The sequence below is a fragment of the Typopeltis vanoorti genome, chromosome 11 (assembly GCF_054136105.1).
Source record: "Typopeltis vanoorti isolate ZY-2024b chromosome 11, IOZ_Tvanoo_1.0, whole genome shotgun sequence".
NCBI classification, from domain to species: Eukaryota; Metazoa; Arthropoda; class Arachnida; order Uropygi; family Thelyphonidae; genus Typopeltis; species Typopeltis vanoorti.
In genome coordinates, this window is record NC_143559.1 from 60820380 (window position 1) to 60844156 (window position 23777).

Consider the following 23777-nt stretch of genomic DNA (forward strand, 5'->3'; position numbering starts at 1 on the left):
ATTATTATAAAAAATCGTCAAGAATGCACAACTGGTCTGCTTACAGATTTCAAAAAGTTATTAAGGTAAAAAAAATCCCGCTTAATCTCTTTGAAAAATTAAAAGAGGTAAGAGAAATTTATTTAATTTATTTAGGATGTTAGCATAATGACAGCTTAATAGAAGACATTGAAGTAATTATTTCAAACATGTTTCTTTCCTAATTCTCATTTCATCTCTAAATAAATAAATCATTCATTATTTCAAACAAGACCTTAGTCTTGCAAAACTGCTGTCTTAACCAGAGATAAGCAAGACCAGAACGAATCGGCAAGAAAAATATGCCCCATGCATTGCAGAAAAAAGCTGAAAAAACGCTGATTGGTTGGCTTATTTGGATTTAACGCCGTAGCCACTCAGACTATGAAACCAGTGTGTTGTCTGTGCGCGTGTTCTTATGACCGGTTCCTGTTTTGGTGAATGCAAAACCAGATTTTGTGGGAAGATAAATCCTGTTACCACACTATGCGACCCGTTAACTCATTTTCATTTCAGTTAAAAGGCTTCAACGCTGTGTTGTGTTATGAAAATTATAACAATAAATATGAACCGAATTCATATCGAAGCAGGCCAGTCAGATGTTTGTCGCATATCGTTTTACTTCATCACAGAAGTGTGTAACGGAGTTTAGATCATGGTTTGAACTAGCTTGTCCATTAGACCAACGTCGTCTTTCTCGAATCAAGCCATAGTATACATCGCTGTGTCACGGAAAGAATTCATTGTTCTCCTTGAACTACTACATGGTAGAACATATAAATGGAGAATGAGCAAGGTAAAGGAGAGGATCACATGGATATTTTTCAGTTTCGCGAGAGCATCAATATAAACCAGTCCAGTGAATTGTAGTAGACCAGGGTCAAAGAAAAATGATGGACATAGAATCTTAGTGCTTATTACCCTATATTTAAATACGATGATAATCAGATAGCTTGATTGCCTTTGATTGTATTTTGTTTTCTAAATAATGATAATTATGCTCTGTTTCTCCACCGTCTCCTTCGAAGTAATTCTTCGGTAACCTTTAAATAGAAAAAAACCAATGACTATACTTCGAATAATAATGAATTTGTTTTGGACAAGCACTTTCAGCACCGCAATTTTGAAATTCGAAACTCAATCAAATGCTTAAAAGTTATTTCAGTGTTCAGGTTTCAACGTTTTCTAATTTTTTTCTAGTAATCTCTTCCCATTGTGAGCCAGAAATTCATGCTCACGTGCCCTTCCTGAAAGTATGACAGCAAGGTATTACAAAAATCAACCAGAAAATGCTGAAATAAACGTTCAAAAGATCGATCATATTCTGTTATTTTTATAACATTTCATATATTTTTACAACGATTTTATAACATTTCTCTTCTAAGTCACAATACATAAATTTGCGAATTTGAAACCAAAAATGAACAAATTAATAATGAAGTCGTGAATAGGTTGTTTTATGTACAATTAATTTACTTATAATCAGGAAGATCCAGATTACAAATTAAGTGATCACACCATAGATTATCAGAAAAATTTAATAGGTTTCATAAATACAACATTAAAACAGAATGAATATCGAACTGAAAACGAACGAACGAAGTGGATTATCATTGCTTCTTAATTTCGTCATTTTATAATGCTTAAAAGTTATGATATAACGACGTTGATCAGTGAAGAATACGAATTTTCAGTCCATTGTAATGTCTATTTTGTACATCAGCAGATCAACTGTAAACGTGCATTTGAATACATTTCGAAAATTTAAAATATCCCGCTGTTACTTACATATTCATACACCAACGGACAGTTCTCTTTTGCTGCTATTTCATAAGCTGAGTTTTCCCCAATGTGGACCGGTATTTTTGAGGTCATTTTATTCCAGACATGAATAAGATAACTCTGATTAAATTTAGTTATCACACTTGTTGCTTCTGTTTTTTTCATGTAATTCTTGCCTTGTCTCCAGGGTACTGGAAATGCCGCTTCTGGATCAAGTATTTTGATGTTGCAATTATTTTTATGGGCATATTCGATAGATTTTACTCCACAGTGTGATTGCAAAACTCGAAGCAGGAGTTGCGGTCCGTTATATCCCCATGCATCCCTTCTATACGTGTTGGCAAATTCATGAAGGCATTTCTCCAAGTAATGATGATGCTGGTCTAAGATAATAACTGCGCTTCCTAGATCAGCGTAGTCTTCTTTAAATAATGTATTTTTCAGTTCGTTTAAAGACCTTAATACTACAACATCCAAATCAAGATAAATACCGCCATACTTCCATAGAATAGTAAACCGCAGAGCATCGCTAAGATGTGAGACTTTATATGAACCATTTCTCCAGTTGGACTTTAAGAACCAATCTCGGAGTGGTGTGTCTTCCAAGAATTGTGTTATATTGAGTGTTTTGAAGTTCACATTAGGGTATTCATGGTTTATTTTCAGCATAAGATGTGTCCTGTTTATGTTAGCACTTATAAAATACAATGTTACCACCATGTCAGGATTGAGTTTAGCTGCAGATTCAACTGAACACATCTGACGGCTGTTCAACATTTCTCTACCAGAAGTTTCCAAGAAAAATATTTGAACATCATTTGAAGACGTATATATTCTCTGTAGAATTCCTTCTGAAAAATAATTAAGAATTACGATTTAAATTTTGTGTATGATTTCGTATGAAAAAATAAATAAATGATTTGTTTTAATTAAAAATATCGATTAATTTCATTTCTATTGGAGTGTTTATTTACATTTAAACGTATATTTAAAATTATTTACATTAAAATATGTTTATTTCATATGTGAAATAAGTAACATGTTATTACTAAATACTGCTATAAATGGAAGAAGAAAACACAAAATAATGAACTTTTAAACTTTTGATTATTATTTTAATAATTTAAGTTGAATTCCTATTAACTTGATATATTTAAGAAAATATATATAAATCTTCATCGTGAAAGAATTAATTTCCAAAAATTCCTAATGAATTTGACTATGTTCAAATCGGCTTAATTATTTATAGAAATCTTTTGTGAATGTTGTTTTCATTTTAGTGTGGATTCGAACCCAAGGGCACATAGGCTCTCTTGATTGATGATAAACACGATATTAGTTTATTCTAATAAGCAATGGAAATATTTCCGATCACGTGTCAGGGGAAAAAAGTAAGTCGAGTCCAGTGTTTCTTGCTTATCGAATGACACGTGCGTTCCAATTATTCTATGGAAGCAACTATATCATAAATAGGATAGTCTTACATGCACCATATAGTCTTCAATAAAATTTAAAAAAAAAACAGTCTCAATAAAAATTGAGGTAAACAGGAGACAATCGGAAACAGACCATTCAGAAATAAATAAAGGGGCACACCGATAACATACGCTAATTTACGGAAACGCAAAATTAACAGCCATTATATGAAGACATTTTTATACTACTCCTATCCATGAAAATTTGTAAACCTATTGTAAGTTAGTACAGCGGGTGGGCTAAGGATTTTTTTCTATATAGAAAATTGTTTCACTTAGTTGTAAATTAAATTAAAGATGCCAAAAATTAAATTCTAGGTTTAATCCTTTATCCAAGTGGATGCAAGCAAAGTTTCAGGGAAGGATCACTATCCAGACTGGTTTCGACCTTTATTGACGTAAAAAAGTAAAGGGGGTATTCATAACAGGCCTATAATGAAATCCCCTTTGGCGAGTAAGAGAGCCTGATAGTGCATGAAAAATAAAAGTATGTTGAGAGTATGATAGATAAAAAAAAGCCTTATTAGTGGGAGTCAGATTCAGAAGAGATACTAAAGTTGAACTAATGCAGAAAGTATATATTTCCCTTACACAATTAATAAAATGGTGCGCATTTTGTTTGCTTACACTTTATATGTTAATTTTATATATATTTGTATTTTTTCCATAGTCTGATAACTCTACTCTAGAGACCAATTATTAATTTTTTTTTCAAACAGCTTCAGGTCACCAGGAGATGTTTCACACGACACAATGAAATTCATCTCTCTTACCCAAAGACAATCCCAAACATCCATGTCCACAGTTTGTTAGTTAGAGAGATGATTCGCCAACCATTCTGGCAAACAAAAACACACATTTTCAGTTTTTATTTTAGTATGTTGAGAGGATAATTTAATAATAATAATAATCGTATTATAATAATAATACGAACGGGCGCACGGTGATATTGCTCCAGTTTTTATAGTTTTAAAGTGGTTCCAACTCCTGTTTTAAGTTGAAAGTGTTCCAAGTAACCCAACTTATCAAGACAGTGTTATAAAATTCAACGAGATCGGCTAAGAAGAAACCAAATTTTGAAGTGTTGAAAAGCGAACAGAGAGGACCGTGGTCAACAACGAGCGAAGAACAAAGGACGTCACCATCTTTACAAAACACGTCATACTGCCTAAGGGAAGAAAGGTGTCATGGAGTGTATCAAATGCCTGGAGGATTTATCGTCCGACGGAAATAATATAACTTGTACGAAACGCAGTAGGATTCTGCACTTAAAATGTGCAGACTTTTCAGAAACAACTGGGCAACATAAATATAAATCCGATGTAACACGCGAGGAATGGAAGTGCGCACTCTGTAGGAAGAACAAAGAAACGCACTAGAAGAAGACACCCTACGACGCAGCCGATTATATCGGAGGCAAAATCAGACGACGAACTGAACAAACAAAAAAATGCAGGTGAGTCCTATAATTTGAACTCCTTAAATATACTAAGAGAAAATGGTCTAGAGACTATAAAAACCAGCTTAATAGACCTTGTGCAAGAACTCTTTAATAAACAGAACGAAGAAATAACAAAAAAATATAGCAAATATGAAGATTTGGTAAAACATATTAATTTAGCAGTGATAGAAATGTTGCAAACGGTAAAAGACATTAAAATGAGCATTAACGCATTAAATGACAGGCAACACAATTTGATCAAAGAGACATCCGAAATCCGTCAAGAACTTCATTCTCTAAAACTACAATACGAGCGTTTAAATCAGCAACAACATAAAGAAGATCTTGTCATAAACGGTCTTCCTGAAACTGCACCTACAGAAAACCTCAGAGACGTGGTTTTAAAATTAGGCCATGCAATTGATATCCTCCTACAGCTTAACGACATTCAGAACGTAAATCGGATTCCTAGGAAGAGCAAAAATCAAGGTTTTCCACGACTTGCACCAGTCAGAATTCGTCTTAAGAGCAAGTCCACAAGAGACAATCTCATAAAAGCCAGCTGGCAGAAAAAACCAGTCGCCAAGGACTTGATCGCACAGCAAGACAATACACCAATCTTCCTATTCGAATATTTAACACCATTCAACCAGAATCTGTTGTACCAAGCAAGGAAAGCAAAAATAGAAAAAAAATTACCAATTTCTTTCTTTTTGTGACTTCCTTATGATTCGTAAGGAAGTCACAAAAATTCAAAGCCGATACAAATTAAAAGCTCAGAAGAGGCATAGAAAGGCTGCCACAGTGAAAAAAAAAGCCTCCTAATTAGCTCAAAGAAAAGCCAACAATAAAAAGGAATATGAACCATCAAGACAGATGCAATAACACAGGATATATCGACAATGTCATTTTGATCAGACCTTTCAGATCATTCATTTGACCTCCCAAACACCTGCCTACTTCCAACACAGCAACGAAATCAATAATATATATATATATACATATATATATATATATATAACCAGTGTCATCCTCATATAAGCTAATTACAAAGCTTAGGATGCAGTTGAGACATTAGATCCCAGTAGTAGTATTTATCTAACATTATTTACTTAACATTCTGTAATGAATACTTGTAGTAAACAGAAAATGTGATGGCAATACTTCAGTTATAGGATAAAAAGCCAAACGGCTATTTTTTCTGGCAAATTTAATTAAATTAAGGGGATAAAAATTCCTTGTTATTTTTACAGCCAGTATGCGAAACTCTGAGATCGAAAACTACGATCTAAGTGTTTCATGCCGAAGAACTCTCGGCGATATCAAGCGTAAGTGAACACCTGGTAGTACAACACCAAGGAAACTCGAAGCAAAGGTGGAGCAAGCTCCCTCACTATCCTGGATATTTTCTCATAATGTAAAACACAGCTCCTAGGAGATGTAATACTGCCTTACATTATGAGGAGAGGTCACTACCCAGACCGGTTTCAATCTTTTTTGAGGTTATCAGTGAGTAGGTAGACCTGGATGATATCAAAGTTTAAATGAAAATAACTTACATACCTTCACTTTACGAATGCCAGTAAGTAAGTTCTGTAAGTTCTTCATATGTAAGTTCTTTTCACTTAAACTTTGATGTCATCCAGGTCTACCTACTCACTGATGACCTCAAAAAAGGTTGAAACCGGTCTGGGCAGTGACCTCTCCTCATAATGTAAAGCAGTATTACTTCTCCTTGGAGCTGTGTGTTACATTATGAGAAAATATCAAGGAGAGTGAGGAAGATTGCTCCACCTTTGCTTCGAGTTGCCTTGGTGTTGCTACCAGGTGTTCACTTACGCTTGAATTCGCCGAAACTCTTAGATCGTAGTTTTCAATCTCAGAGTTTCGTATACTGGCTGTGAAAATAAAAATAATAATTATATATATATAATTATTATTATTAAAAATATTATATATATAAAAAATTATTATTGTTTGTATCATTATTGTATTTATGTAATTTATCTGAGAAATAATAAAATGTTAAGAAATAATAATAAATAATTTATTATTATTATTAACAGAGACCTCCAGGGAGTCAGAGACTCATCGAGGGAGGACATACTACACACACACACACACCAGCTATCATACTTATTCTTGAATTCATTCACACTGCTTGCACTCACAACATCCAAAGGCAATCCTTTCCAATCACGCACCACCCTGTGAGGGAAAAATCTAGCCCTCACATCCTCCTTGGCGGCCTTCATTCTCAGCTTCCAAGGATGTCCTCTTGTCCTTCCCCCACCTCCATAAATTGAAAAATTCCACCAATTGAAATCCTGTATGACCCTTTCAAAAGTTTGTAAGTCTGAACCATATCTCTTCTGTTTGCTAGTACCTGCAATCTACAAATTCTCAATCTGTCTTCATAATCAGTATTCCACAATCCTGATATCATTTTAAATATCATTACATAATATCATTACACTCTCCTTTGTACTCTCTCCAATATACCAGAATCACAACGGAAACCAGGAGACTAGATCTGCGCACAATAGTCCAAGTGAGGTCTTATCAAGGCCTTGTAAAGTGGCAAAATAGCATCCTTATCTTTACATGTGAACGTTCGTTTCAACATTGCAATTATCTTGAGTTTTATTTGCAATCTTTGCCACATAGCTCCTAAACTTTCTATCTATTAACACTCCAAGATCCCTAGCCTCATCAATTTCTTCTAACCTAACTCCACCAATATAATACGACAATGGATATCTAATCATCCCTAAGTGAATGACTTTACATTTACTGACATTTACTGACTTTATATTTATCAGAGATATCAGAGGGATAAAAAAGGTGTACAAATAAAAATATGTAAATACGGAAATATAGGCAGTGTAATATTTCAAAAGTGAAATCATTTGTTTTTACAAAATCATAAATATTTTACATATAAAAATGCATACCATACATTGATTACATTAAATTTAGCAACAATAAAGAATCCAGCCCAGAATGCGAGCAACATTCAAGTATGCTACCCAACGTCTGTGAAAGTATTCGGGTGGTAAACGTTTGACCTCTAGCGCTAGAAAGGATTCCTTATGTACCCTGTTAATGTTTGAAAGCTTTGAAACCTTGCATGGGCAGTAATCACATAAAACAAATATTGACATATTACTCGTGACCTTAGATGTCACTTTGAAACAAGCAACCTTAGATATTGAAACAAAGAAACAACTCTCTTCTAGTTTATGCATTTTGGTATTTTATGCATAGATGAGATTACAATCTCATTCAACTTCTAAAAAGCCACTTAAGCTATTTAATGACACAATCGTATGTTTTCTCAGAAAACTGCACGAACCCACAGAAAGTGGTGATATAATAATGAAAACTAATAAACACAGATATCAATGAAATATAAACGACGACAAAAACCATGGTTTTTCATTGCTTTTTCATCCTGCAGAATAGAATAGTCGTCCAGAATCTCTGCAGTTTATAGGCATAAAGTAAAAAATAAAAATAAATCTACAATAAACCAAGAAATATTAAGTGACAACACAAAAAAATGAATTTTCGTTCTCTTTTCCTTGATATCAATACTTGGGTCATTATTTCATTAATGACAACTTTTGTATGCTTGGTTTTCTCATTAATTAAAAAAAACAGCCAGAAGACTGCAGGGGCTTTCAAATTCCTATAGCTATATCTCATGATTATTTAAAAATTCGAAGATAAATATGGTGACTGAGGCTAGTAAGAGCCAACCACGGAGATACTATTCTTTACACAGCCGAGTAGTAGCACGATGCTTGGTGGTGATGTAAAGGCGGACATGCAAGAAGATAATTTTTGAGGCCATGTCTGACAACTGCGAAAAGCAAGAATAGCACAATAAACAGAGCAATTCTCACATCTGATTCATATTGAAGATATTCTTGATGTGATAAGAATTTTATCTAAGAAAACGAGCAGTATTTGCTTGACATTTTATCCTAGTATCCTAATTATCTTCTGTAAAGTTTTCTTGGAATATTCCTACTACAACATCTCACACATTCTGTGGCCATTTTACCACCAACTTTCCACGTTTTCCTGTTGCTTCTTTATTACATATACCCATCCAAGAGAGCTTCATACCACCGTCATCCTTCAGAACATAGCCTCGAGGGGTAAATACTTATTATTATTTATTCTTAATCCACTCAAGGCACTACAGGTTTACAAGCTTAGTTTACCAACTTCATCCTCAGTCTACACTGAATAACGTGCCAATTACAGAAGGACCAATCTATCTTCCAAAAAAAACATGTAGCAAACTCCGCTCTTATAGAAACTCGTGCAACTCAGCATGATAAAGAAAACTGATTTTGTGACGATATTGTCGAAAAGTGAGGGAGGTGTTAGGCTGCCACACGAATTTAAAACAGAATTACTGGAATGCAGGGAACTACCGTCCGCGGGATTAGGCCTAGTGGCTGTTCGCTTGCAACCATATGCCTGGGGAAGGAGTGTCCTAAGTTCGGTTCACGTCGGAGACCTGAGGAGCTCAAGGATTTTCCTCAGCCATAGTCAAGTTAGCCGGTCTTAGGCGTGGGCAGTAGGGTTTTTCTCCCAGTTTAGCTGGATTTTTTCATCCCGCAAGCAGGCCTCGTGCACACACACACGGACTACAGTCATGAATATCTCCAGTAGGGATGCAGCAGAGGAGTGGCGTGCCGGTTGCATTATTTCGCCGTGACTCTTCATTAGGAGGAGACCAAACCCGTCTGTAGCAGATGGAAGGGAGAGATACATAGATAGATAGGGAACTACCGATGCCAACTACAATGGAAATATTTGTAGTGGATGCAAGCAACGAAAACCGAAAGTTTATGTGAAAGCAAGTGGGATGAACTGATGAATGATGGGTCATAAACCAATGAAATTGCTCTCTTTTGCACCGAGTCAACTATATTTAGATTTCGCTTGAGCGGCGAATTTTCATTGTTTTTTCCCAAATAAGTTTCTTTAATCAAGTCTGTATCAATAGTAGTATCATTTATAACATAAAATATCAATTCAAGCAGTTGACATCATAGTAGGCATTAACTCCCATGATATCATAGTTAAAATTTAATCCTAAGATTGCCTTATCAAAGGACTCATATAATCTGTTGTAGATAAGCAGTTCATCCCATTGCAGAAAATCTACAGTGTAGAATTTGTTTTTTTGTTTTTGTTTTTGTTTTGCAAATTCGAAATCCAGGAGTTCATCTGTAGTTTAGTTTTAAGGCGTTTTTCTCTCGGTAAAGAACAATAACTCATATTTTAAGGATTTATTTGTTTGTAATCAACGTAATCACTCAGTTACTGAAATTCCACGCTGTAGCGATATTATTGTAAAATTTAACGTGAACTCGATGGTGTAAACATTAGAGATGTAATTTATTACATCCGCCATTAACAAGCCACAAACAACATTTGGGCGATATCAATGATAAGCAGGCAGCCGAGTAGAGACATATTTATGTTCAGGTGTGAGTAATAATGGATACATATTATCACTTGAATTATTAGAACTCGAGCTGATAGTGGGAGCCAGAGTAGCTGATAAAAGTACAGTACCTGTACTTTTATAAACCTTCTCATAGTATGAACAAATTTTACATATGGACAATTTAATTCTTTATAATTATACCTATGACATTATACCCAGTGCATTGTCTTGCTGAAAGAGACAACGGTCATTTCCGTAGAAACGACACAAAGCAGGAAGCATTGCATTGTCCAGAATGTTCTGATACCATTTGGAGTTCAAAGTTCGTGGCACCACAAACAGAGGTCAGGGGCCAAACCAGGAAAAACAGCCATGCCATCACACCACATCCTCCGAATTTTATATTTGGGTTACGCACTCTGGTATGGTAAGAGACTTTCATTGGGCATCCGGCATAGCCACAACCGTCCATCTGCACTGTACAGAGTGTAGAGTGATTCTTCGCTCCATAACACCGCTTTCCAAGCTTCCACGTCTCACTGTATATGCTCTTTGCACCAATGAAGACGACACTGCTTGTGGGTTCGGGAAATGTGGGGCTGGCATATTGCGGTCCTAACATTTAAACCCATGTTGTGAGCCTCCATTCTGAATGTTTTGTCAAAGATTCATGTTCCAGTCGATGAAACTCCCGCATTCAACATATGGGCCGACGAACGGTGGTTTTTACACATTATCCTTCATTGCACCCTACCCTCCGGTCAAGTTCGGTGAGTGTGGTGTGGGTCTTACAATATATATATATATATATATTGTAATATTAGTAATTTATATTAATTTCCATTTCAGTGTGTAATTCAGTGTACAGTCTTTTAATCAAATCTGCAGACGTCTGTTTCTAAATGACAATTCTAAATAATTAATGATTGAAAAAAATCATAGAATAATTGTAGAGATCGTTATTACGGTCAAATGTAAGCAAAATCCCTACTTGTTTACAAAATGTTCAAACTTACCAAATTAAAATAAAATTACAATTAGTACTTCTAAATTTATTACAATTTTTTTATGAATCCAGTATCGAAACGTCAAAGTTACGCACGCTAAATTATGATCTGTTGAGATCATTTATATCAATTTATTCTGCTGTTGGATTCCGCGACAGTTTTGTATAGTAGAACATTTACGGTATATTTCTTTCCTCCTCTTGTAGAAGAAATGTGCTCTGTTCGTCGACAGTATTACGCTCTGTTATAAAGTAAACAAAACTCTTCGTTTTCACTTGATCCAAAAAAAAAAACATGATTGCACACATACAATACAAAATAATTCGAACAATTATTTACTATTTTATCTTAATAAAATCTTACTGACCTCGTTTAATAAACCAATAGCCTATAAATGAAAGAAGTAAGGATAATCCAAGTAATGGTAATATGGTGGTTTTTGCATGCATCACTGTGGTGTTTTGAAAGACAGCAACCCCATCAAACTTTGATTCCTGTCACTAAACCGCTAACTGGAAAGCTCCTGATATGAATTGTAATTTTCAGTCTTATATATGACACTCACTGAGTGAGGACAATTTCTGATAACTCTTGAGATAAAATTCATTTATCAATGTCTCGTATGACACCTGTAACAAAACTGATAATGGGAAAAATAAAACGTATCCTTTATGTCCATTATCCTTTTGCTGTCGAATTATTCTAATCGAAACATAAATTACATCCAATACCCAATTGTGTGCCCTATTGTATGGAACTTATAGTAGCGATTGAGACGCGTTTAAACTTTGGAACACATTCTCAGTGAGATAATCCTGATGGATTAAGATACTAAGTCTTGTTTTGTGCTCTGGGCTATTGGTGATATGTTATCAAACTATAAAATGTGTTTCGTGTCTGAGAAAAGTGCTTCTTAAAATCGCCAAATAGTTGATAAGTGATAAGTTCAAAGTCCAGACTATGTTTGCGCAAGGGGGGGGGGGAGGCTAAAAATCTCGTTGAAAAATTCAACGTCTTTATCAGTTTATTATTTTTATATAAAACTATAATAAACATACAAAAGTAATTAGGAAAAGTCAATACTTAACTGTTACTTTAAAATTTATTAAGAAAACAAAAAAAAATATAAAAAAATCCGAACATTAACCTGAGCGACATTCCCAAAAGGTGTAGGACAAATGCACTTATGTGATAATTTGAATATTATTTTAGACAAAAATAACAAACCTAAGTAATAGTCCAAATGAGGCCTTGTTAAGACCACACTTGAACTATTGTGTGACAGTCCTGTCTCCCGGTTTCCGTTGTGATTCTGATATATTGGAGAGAGTGAAAAGGAGAGTGTTAAAAATGATGTCAGGATTATGGAGTACTGATTATGAGGACAGATTGAGAATTTGTAGACTGCAGACACTATCAAACGGAGAACGAGGGATTGAGACTTATAAACTTCGGAAAGTGTCATACACGATTTCAATTGGAGGAATTTTTCAATTTATGGAGTGTGGGGAAAGGACGAGAACGCATCGTTGGAAGCTAAGAATGAAGGCCACCAAGAAGGGAGTGAGGGTTAGATTTTTCTCTCATAGGGTGGTGCGCGATTGGAATGGATCGCCATTGGATGCTGTGAGTGCAAGCTGTGTGAATGAATTCAAGAATAAGTATGATAGCTGGTGCGTGTAGTATGTGGCCTTCCTCGATGAGTTCCTGACTGCCTGGAAGTTTCTCTAATAATAATAATAATTATTCAAAAATGTGTTTTCTACTGCAATCGAGTAACCACTTTGAAAGTGTATCGATAATCCGATTACAGTCTGCTACTCAAAATCACATCTTTCCTCTACAAGAGCACCTTAGTGTAAACTTGACAAAAATAGTATAGGTTGATAATAAGGGAAAAATACTCAGTAGGCGTGTTATTACCACTTAGTCCGAGTTCCACGCCCTTCTAATTTATGTTGGACTCTCTTATGTTGTGCATAACTAACACATAACGATCATTAACACTATAGCAGTGTGTATTAAAAGCACATCTAATCTGAAATGTGATGTCATTTTAATATAGGAATCTTACATCAATATTAAAACCTGAATAAGTACCTAACAGAACAGTCGATTCTTGCATTGAAAGTGTAAAAATTACTTTTCTTACAGGTTCCTATGGTAATACTCAGGGCCGGGCTAACACGGTAAGCAGACGATGCGTCTCATTGGGGCGCTTTCTTCAAGGGTGAAGTGAGTAGAAAAATAAAATAAAAACACATTTTAATATGATCGTTTATTAAATGTGGATATGCACTAAATATAGCCACCAAAGGTTGGTCGAGTCTCTGCTACTAATGGCTTACGCAAAAAGTTAGGCAAATCTGAGTGCGGTTAGTAGTTGGAAGGAGTTCAAACGCTCGATGCTGTTGGCACTTTCCTGAGGACTGACCATTCTCACAGGGTTAACTTTGGCCTGTAAACTGACGTCAGACCTCTGTGCCCTCGGGGAAAGTGGGGATATGACAATGCTCTAAATATACTGAAATAAATAATATGACTTTTAATAATATTTAGCACAAACTGCAATTTGTTTTTCGAGTAGTGAGTGTAGTATAGAGTTAGTGAAAGCACTAAACAAGCCGGAAGTTGCCCGGGGCATCGCATTACGGCGGCACCTTATGTGCCGGGAGCATTCGCCAGTTGAGACGTCAGGCACGCACCTGTAATAGGCTTAAACTCTATGACGAGGTGACATTTGGAAATTCTTTGTAAATCATCGAACTGTTATTTACTAAATACACAGTGAATGTGTAGCTAATTCACACTGAGATAAGTCGATTCAAAATTTAACCTAAGCCTTTGCAAATCAGCGAAAAATTTATGCATTTCTTTAAGTTTTTATTTTTTTTTATTTACATTTATTCTTACCAAAAATTAAATACATTTTGTCACGTCTTTACTTTCCGTAATACTAACTTGATTCCTGTGAGACGTCCCCTTTTCAACTCAGACGAATTTGTTTGATTAATTGCTGCGTCAGCCTAAGTCTAAGGATAGAAATATCTTATCCTAAGGAAAGTTCACAGAGATCAAGTGTCACCAATAATATTAAATTAGATCAACGAGCTGTGGATACCTTTGCTTTGCAGTCGTAGCCCTTTACTCTTAATTTTCTTTGGATATTCCCCGCATGCATAGGTTTGATAATTTTATGGGTGGTGAAGTCAGTCAACATGTTCAGAACACACATACAGTAAGTATAAATCAGAAAACATGTTTATTTTACAACTAAAGGTTACAAAGAAAAACACAATGTCAGTGCTAATACTAAGATAAAGAAATGTTTAGAATTTCACGCACAACTCTCTCACTTTAAATATACAAAGCATTGTTATATTAAAGAATCATTTATGCAAGTACTACATTAATCACATATTATCTGGTGCGTATTTGGCACAAAACATTATTCAGTTTCTTAGATCATATAAGTTCTAATATCAGTTCCATTACAATAACTGCTGCAATCACACAATACTAGGATTCTCAGACAAACAGTCCAACGAGATTTACGAGTATCATTGACTTTTTTAAGACATCAAAGTTCACTTCACTTCAGAACGATCTAAATTTCTTCCTTTCACAAATATCTAAACAATGTAATAAGAAATTCACTCTTTTCGTCTGTCGCTTCTAGTGGAATTTCACTGTTGTTACAACACACTGCCACGTGGGAATCATATGCACGATACGAATCTGGCACTCGTCTTTGCTATCTAACATCGGCTTGCTCTCGCCGATTGCCCTCGATTTGGATCTACCGTTGTCTGGTGCATCGCTTTGCCGGAACTTATGCTAGTCAGATACGGGAACATAGAGACTCGACATCGCCGTCTTAGCACGATGGGAAAACCGGAAGAACAGAGAAATAAACGGGGCCGGTTTTCAGACCTGCTCTGCCGTATTTATTTCATTTCTCAGCGCCCTCTTTTCGACTTCGAAAATACTTCGAAAATCTTGTATTTTCGGGAACGCGTACCCACGAACGTCTTCCACAAACTCTTCAGCCTTGGTCTTTGCGTCATAACCGTGGTATTTCTCCAATCTTTGACCGTTCGTTGGCAGTGTGTTAACCTTCTTGCATGCACAGTTTTAATTCTAATGGTTAAGTTTTCACATATATTCAAATTACATTATTTCTATTACATGGTTTTAGATTGCATAAAATCTCAGATTTAATACTTCTCTTATATATATATATATACAGGGTGTTCGGGATAAATTTGACATATTTATAATTAATTATATTTTTCCGTAAGTTACATGTATTAACACACACTTCTCTTCATTTAAAAGTTTGGACCCTTCTTCATTCATATACAAGATGTCAGAAAGGATGGATAGCTTGAACCCACCTGAATCATGGAAGAGAATAACTTGTATCATGATGATTCGTGCCCGCCATCAAAATAAGGATATTACGACTGCTGCCCAATGCTCCCTGAATACAGTAAAAACAATCAGGCATGAACTAGAGACTTGCAATGGTGACTACGAGGATGTAGCAAGAAGAAAGATCCCTAGCAGACGATCTGATTGCGTTCGTACAGCAGAATTCCTCGCAAATCTGCAGGAACAGGTGTTGAAGAACCCTGGCATTGGAATTCGGGCTTTGTTCGTGGAGTTGCTAACTGTAGTCAAGCCCTGGATAACAAGGGTAGCCAATGGTAGGCCGTATGTATGGCAGCAGGATTCGGCCCCTTGCCACACCTCTGGGAAAAGTCAAAAATGGTTGTCTGAAAATTTCTACGACTTCACCAGTCCAAATGTTTGGCCTCCAAACTCCCCAGACCTTAACCCCATGGATTATTTTGTATGGGGCGCAGTTGAAAAAGACACCAATCGCACTTCCAGTAATACAAAAGCCCAGTTAATGGATAAAATTAAAACAGTTTTTGCGGCCCTTCCCAGGGAGACTGTAGCATCAGCTTGTTCGAGGTTCCGAAGCAGAATTGAAGCTGTGATCGATGCTAATGGTGGTTATTTTGAGTAAATCTTGTTGATAGTATTGTAATTAACTCTGCCTGTAATGTTTTTTTGTCAATTCATTAAATTTAATAGATACAAAGAAGATTTTCTTTTTCCTTACGAAACTGTCAAATTTATCCCGAACACCCTGTATATATATATTAGTGATCAGAACTTAATCCACCTTTACCACGAGTTGCCTTGGTCTTGCATTACCTGTAGGATCAGTTAGACTTGCATCACTTGCAGGCGCAAACTTGACTTGTTTGTCTGTTTGCTTACTTGGGAAATGGAGTAAAACAAGGTTTAAAATTGCTTGGTGTTTTTAACATATATATATATATATATATATATATATATATAGGGCTTATTGTGGATGCCCGTCTGGCCTAAGCCACGATTTTGAAAACAGCAGAGCTGACCGGTTTCTCAAAAAGTGAAATATTCCAGCTGTTTAATCAGTGGAAAAACAATACCCATTACTTGTCTAAGAGGCGTAACTATTGTCCTAAGACAGTCAGGAACGAGATCGCCGTCGTCTGAGAAGGCTTGTGCAGATAAGCAGAGCTCTCTGTATGCAGCAACTGACCGAATCATTTAATGAAGGCTATTCCCGACCCGTATCTCACCGAACTATGCGCAGGGAATTAAATTGTGCAGGGAAGAATCGGAAAGTTCGTCTACAGTGGTGTCAGGAACACTGTGACTGGACACTGGAAGACTGGAAAAAGGCTTGTGGAACGATGAGTCATGATATACTTTGTTCTGTGACGGTAGGCAGAGGTTGATGGGAACCCTGCAATGAATCCAGTTTGTCTTGTAAACACCATTCAATCTTCTGGAGGTAGTGTCATGGTATGGGGTAATGTTCTGTTGGTACGGAAAGGGTCCCCTGATATTTCTGGAAGGTCGGATGTTCCTCCAAGGAATATCTGAACATTGTTGCCGATCAAGTCCACTCTGCAATGTAGAATTTTTATTCAGCAGGTGATGGTTGTTTCATGGACGACAATGCTGCTGTCTATCACTTAAGAACTGTGCAGCAGTGTTTCAACGAACATGACAACGACCACCATCTTCCGGGGCCACCACAAAGCCTGGATATGAACCCGAATATTGAGAATGTATGGGACGCGTTAGAAAAATAGATCCGTTAGCAAAGTTCTCTTCTGTCAAATTTCAGCCAGTTAAAGGACTGAGATTCAGAATGTCTAGTGAAGGCGCGATATGTTGTAGTCGTAGATGCAATCCAGTTGTGTTAGTAATGCTCCGTTCCTGTTTTTGATTACATTCAATTTTTTATGCTTTAGGTTACGAATTAATGAAACATCCCTTTATGATTGTGCCTCTTCATCTGGACTTCTATCTCTTCACACTTATTAGCATAAAAATATTCCTAATGATGTCTGATTCTCTAACTTCTCTATATAATATTTTATATTCTTTAGTCCTTTTGTCTCTTTGTTTCTCCAACCGCCTCCTTTTGATCAGATCCCTTGTTGAATCTAATATCCATGGATCTCTTGGTCTTCTAACTGGGCCTAGATACTTCTTGGCCTTGTCCTCTATTATAACTTTGATCCCTTCCCAGGGCATTTTAGACGAATTCTCCTCACTAGTCTCAAAAAGATCGTCCAACCCTATTGAAGTTTCTTCTGTGACCCCATTAGCGTTTACTCTGACATCAAGTCTTGTGGGATGGGCATGACTTGGAAAATTTCGGAGTCTCCATCTTACTTTAGTTCTTACTAGCTGATGGTCAGTACCATAGTCTGCTTCTGGATAAGTATGCAAATCAAAGATGCTTGTCTTCCACCGTTGGAGAACGAGGACGTAATCAATCTAGTGCCTTGACCTATCAGTCTTACATGTCCAAGTATAGGTCTTGGGTGTTTCTGGAAGCAGGTATTGGTAATAACTAATCTGTTAGCATGGGCAAATTCCAACAATCATTCACCACTGGTGTTACGTTCACCCAGACCAAATAATTGCACACTCGGGACTTGCTGTGATACTTTTCCCACTTTTGCATTAAAGACCGCTGAAATGAAAAGTACATTTGCACATCCCTTTTTTAGCTGCAGTGCAAGACAGTCTGTAGGTTTACGTAGAACTTCTCACTCTTTTCATCAGGCCTATCTGTGTGGTGTGCATAAACTATGATGATTGATACATAGGTAGGATGAGCCATAAGTCTACAAGTAATACAAAGTATCCTTTCATTAAGAGAATTATAACCAAGAAGAGCACTTTCCTGAACTATCCTCAGTACCATAGCTACTTCATGATGTTTTGAGTCACCTCCTGAGTAAACAACTAACTTACCATCCGGTCTTTTGAAGCGGTCTTCTCCATTCCCTCTGGTCTCTATAATTCTAAAGATATCAATTTTATGTCTCTCCATCTCTTTTACAGACAGTATCCATCTGTAGGCCCATACAATCCAAGTGGCAATATAAAATTCACCTCTTGGATTAATCCCGTAACTTCTGTATTCATCAGCCACCGTAACGTATGTTGGAGACTCTAATATATATCTCGAACAGGACCCTCTGCCTAAGCCCTAAACGCGGCTCTGATTATTATGCGCGACAACTGTATCATCTCGAGATGCATTATAAGGTGCAAACATATTAGGATCTTGGAGTGAAGTCACTGTAAGAAAAAGTGGTAGTGCTGCAGAGGCCCTATCCACATAGCTAGTGGGGGGGTGAGGGGCTTTGATCCCGAGTCCCATGTAGACCATGTGACGGTTTATTTTAGCTTACTAGGTGAGGCAAATATCTGAGAGAGAAGGCAGACTTCCATTGCATAAGGATAAAAGAAACAGTAAAATAGGGAAGATTCACCCCTAGCTCTCGAATATTCTAATATCACTGGGGAGGAGGTAAGAACAAGGAGGAAAAACAGAAAGAAAGAAGGATACGGATCAGTCTACAGAGAATATAACGGATATATATTACATGAAGTATGGCACGGTCCAGAATCAGGTACCTCAGGTTTGCCACTCCCATAGTCATTAAAGTGAGCCCTTGAGAGGGGGCTAGGAAAGACAATGGAAACAAACTAAAATATATCTCCTGAACAGTTAACTCAATGAAGAACATTAGCATGAAACCATTAATTTATAAAACGAAAAACATGAATGATAAATGTTAATTTGACTTTTGAATTTCGATTATTATTTCAATTGCTGCCAGTGAGTATCTTTTTCAAGCTCCAGCATGTAAAAAATGTTCCAGAAAATGATCAGAGACAACACTTTCTTTAGCTATACATATAGACGGTCAGTGACTAGAATCGAACTAATAATTCATTTTCTTTTTGCTGGTTGAGACTAAGGAAATACACGCCATTTCCAGAGGACTACACAGAAACTCAGATCCATAATATGCATTAATTTTTTTTTTATGTCTCTGTCCATACAAACTTATTCAGCTGGCTTCTGCCCACTTCAACCATCCTTACTTTGTTAGCTATCTCACTATGTAACTTACCATCTCCATTAAACATTAGGTCAAAACAGCTACATTTTATAACCGGTTTATTGAATTTACTGGTGAGAATGTTCTGATGATTCCTGTTTTCCTTTAGTTTCAATAGACTTTTATAGTTTTTATACTAAACTAGATCGAGCAGTTATCTAATTTGGTTAAGGAAATTTGAAGATTTTTGAAAACTTATTTGAAAGATGACGTACAGAGTAAAGAACTCCGCTGAAAATGATTTGAATATCAGAATATCGCCTTCATAAGTGTAAGATAATAAACAAGATGCTGTCGAAAGTACTGATAAAACTCAAGAAAAAAGATATAAAAAATCTTAAAATTATCTTAATTAAGAAAACATACACCAATCTTTTCTATGTAATAACATTGAATTTCATCTATTATACAACCGTTCCATGTATCTATGGAAAGTTTCACGAAAAATTAAACTACCGCTCTTTGTTCTGGAAGCAGAACTGCATTCCAGAACGAAAGTTGAACTATCGTCAACTGAACACAGCTGACGACAGTTCAAATTGCATCAACCGGAAGTTTCCAAGAAAAATATTTCAATAGGTTTGAGAAGGCATCTAACTGCAAGAACTTTGTTTTCCCTAAAATATTTCCCAGACTTTCACTTTATTCTACAAGAATGCAGTTGTGGCTTCATCTAGCTCTGCTCCTCGTCCACTATACGTGCGTTACCATACTCAACCCAGAGTGGCAGACTTTGCTATTCAGAATTATGCTACTGGAACACCTTTATTATTTAGACTTCAATAGTTAAAGAAAGTAAAAGTTCATTCGGATATGTAGTGGGAACTCATCGTTCATAGTAGTAGAATCAAATTTAACAGGAGTATCCACCGCACAGACATAACAAGAACTTATTGAATGTTTTTTTGTCATCGTTTCCAATAATGATACCATTCTTTACGTGTTTTTCCTAAAAGGAGAAAATTTGGTTTCAGAAGAAAGAATATGTCAAATCCGACGGGATGAAAATTTACGGTTAAGATTCTTATTAACTTAGAGTGTAACAAATTGCTTATCACCAAGTGCTCCTCTCTACAAAAAAAATAATAATTAACAATAATAAGCATACTGAAAACACAATAGTTTTGTGTACCAGTGCAGAGTTGTTCTGTTCATCAAATTGGTCTTCTTAACACATCGCTAAATCGACTGGAATCTGAAAGTCATAGATCAGTATATTTCAAAACCTTAACATTTTCTGCATCTGCTTCTATATAGATATACCACCGGACAGCTATTCCTTGCTGCTTTTTTTGATAAGCGGAGTTATCTCCTATGTGTAGCGGAATGCCTGAAGTAATTCTATTCCAGACATGAATAACATGACTTTGGTTAAATTTGAACACCACACTTGTTGCTACTGATTTTTTCATGTAGTTTTCTCCGTCATTCCAATGTACTGGAAATACAGTTTCTGGATTAAGTATTTCATTCCACCTTTATTTTCATCGGCGTTGATCAGAGATTCCGCTCCACAGTATGAGCGCAAAACCGAACTAGGAGTTGCGGTCCGTTATATCCCCATAAATCAGTTCTGTATGTGTTGGCGAATTCATAAAGGCAATAGCCCAAATAGTCATGGTGTTTATCTAAGATAAGAACTGAGTTTCTTGCCGAATTGTTGTGTTCTTTGATGAGTGTGTTTTTGAGATCGTTCAAAGACCTTAATACTATAATCTGAATCAAGATAAATACCACCATACTTCCATAGAACGGCCAATCGGAATGCATCACTAAAGTGTACGACTTTATACCTTCTTCTCCAATCTGATTTCAAGAACCAATCTTCGAGTGGCGTGTCTTTCAAGAATCGTGTCACATTAAGTGTCTTAAAGTTCATAATACGATACACATGGTCTACTATCAATATGATGGATGTCATTTCAATATTAGCACTTGTAAAGAATAGTGTGACGACAGTTCAGACTGCATCTACCGGACGTTTCCAAGAAAAATATTTCAGTAGAGTTTGAGGAAGCATCTTCATATATCATCTTTGGAGTTACATCTGAAAAATATATATAATTCATTATTTCATTTTAATCATAATTCTTACACTATCTGCAAATCTCAGAAGTAATAAACCGCCAGTAATATGGATTTTAACACTAATTCATCTTTCACTCCAGTGCTGTTATTTCTGGAACAATCTTCTTATTTTTATGCAAGACCTAAAAGAGTCCAATCTGCTGATCTTCGAATTAAATATCGATAACATTCTTCTTTTTCCTCAACTGTTTTCCACTCTCAGTAATAATGAACTCTGGGTGTAACTACTCGTGCATATTGGATTACAGAACCACCGGCATTGTGGAATTATTATGAACATTATCAACGGACAAGTAATGAGAATGCAGATAATTCTATCTGCATTTTCTGCTTTGAAGTTTCTTCGGTGTTCTTCTGACCAGTTTGCTTGTTTTGCAGGAAGAAAAACCCAAGTTTCAGAGAGGAAAACTGCTTCCGCCTTTATATACTGCTCAAAACAATTAGGGGATAAGACTATTACACTTTTTTATAATCTTTGTCAAGTAGCTTTATTTTATCCTCCTACATGTTTCGCCAATCTGTTTCTATTGGCATCCTCAGGGAATACAAATTATAAGCTAAAATGAAGGTTACAGACTAGGTTATAACCGATGGTTCTAAATCATACAAAAAATTGGTATTGTGCGTGACAATGTGCGTGTCTCGTTAAGGTGATTTATTCGTTATGGCTCATTACGTAATTGTTATGAAAGTTCATTTCTTTGATGTTTAATGATCTGATAAAAGTTTTCCAAATTTCTGGTAAAATTAGACCTTAATTCTTGTTTAGGTTTTCAGTTTTACGGGCGACTGTAGCTGCTTCTTTAAAGGTTCTTGAATGGTAGTTATCTTCTATGTATGGCTTAAGGCTCTTATCCCACTCAATGTGATGGTTAGTAGAGGCAAAGTGGCATGAAAGGCCTGATATGTCTTGTCTGTTATTTCTGACATATCCTATGTGTTCTTTCTTTCTTTCTTTCACGTGGTATTAGTTACGTAGGTCAGACCTCTAGAAGCTTTGAACTACGTAACTAATACCACGTGAGCAAGGTATATTATATACTCCAGAGTACTTGTAGAATGGGTGAGGATCTTTCGGTGATCTTAAAAATTTCCGAATAGTGTTGATTGGTTTGAATGCCACTCTGATCCTATGTGGTTTTAAAAGGTTAGCTAATTTTTTGGAAAGGTTGTTGACAAAAGGAATCGTAATTGTACTGATGTATTGGACGTCATCAGGTTGTCGATGTGGTATATCAGTAAAGAGAATCTTGTTATAGAGTCTTTTTGGGTAACAATTTAAAGAAAGTTCTCTGGATATTGTGGTTAATTCCGTTAGTAGGTCATCCTTGTCTGTCGTATACTGTATAGCTCTACAATTAGGGGATATTTTGGTTTTCTTGTAAATTATGAAGTTATAAAATTTAAAAGTTGGAATATTTTAAAATCAATGTGTTACATTTATTTTAAAATATTCTTAATATACAACTGTTGAACACGCAACTGCGTACAAAATCATGCTAGAATATGTCGAAACGTGTCTTAGCTGCATTGGCATGTGTGGGGGCGGGGGTATAAAAGAGTGGTTTGTTGCGCTCACTTCCACAGTGCATAATTATCACTTCAATTGTAAACTTGTGTCACCTACCACCCACAAGTTTGTTAAAAATGAGAGAGCAACATGATGTCCTGGAATCCATGGCTTGGAGAGTCATTGATTGAATAGAAGCTGGACAAATGCAGCAAGTTGACGCTCAAGCATTTTGTGCTCAAAGCGTAATTTCTTGAATTTCAAATCGCTTTCTGGAGACAGGAAATGTTCGAAATCGTCTTCATGCCATAGGTTTATATTCTCGAACACAGTGGTTTGCATTCCATTGACTGCAAATCACAAAAGAGCGCGAAGAATTTGGACACAGGAACACCACAACTGGACAAATGAAGATTGGGTTCGTGTACTTTTTAGTGAAGAGTCCAGATTCAGTCTGTAACCAGATAACCGAAGTTTCCTGATATGGC

The 23777-nt window shown here is 36.1% G+C and overlaps 1 protein-coding gene across 1 annotated transcript; it reads right to left on the reverse strand.

Annotated features, from left to right (window-relative positions):
- Positions 1-1538: 1538 nt before the first annotated feature.
- Positions 1539-11909, reverse strand: LOC150101638 (lactosylceramide 4-alpha-galactosyltransferase-like). The gene is made up of 2 exons (XM_090400683.1): positions 11564-11909; positions 1539-2651 (listed from the first exon to the last, which is right to left on the reverse strand). Exons 1-2 carry the CDS (start codon positions 11643-11645, stop codon positions 1783-1785), a joined length of 951 nt encoding a protein of 316 aa, XP_090256809.1. The 5' UTR covers positions 11646-11909; the 3' UTR covers positions 1539-1782.
- Between the last annotated feature and the right edge of the window lie 11868 nt (positions 11910-23777).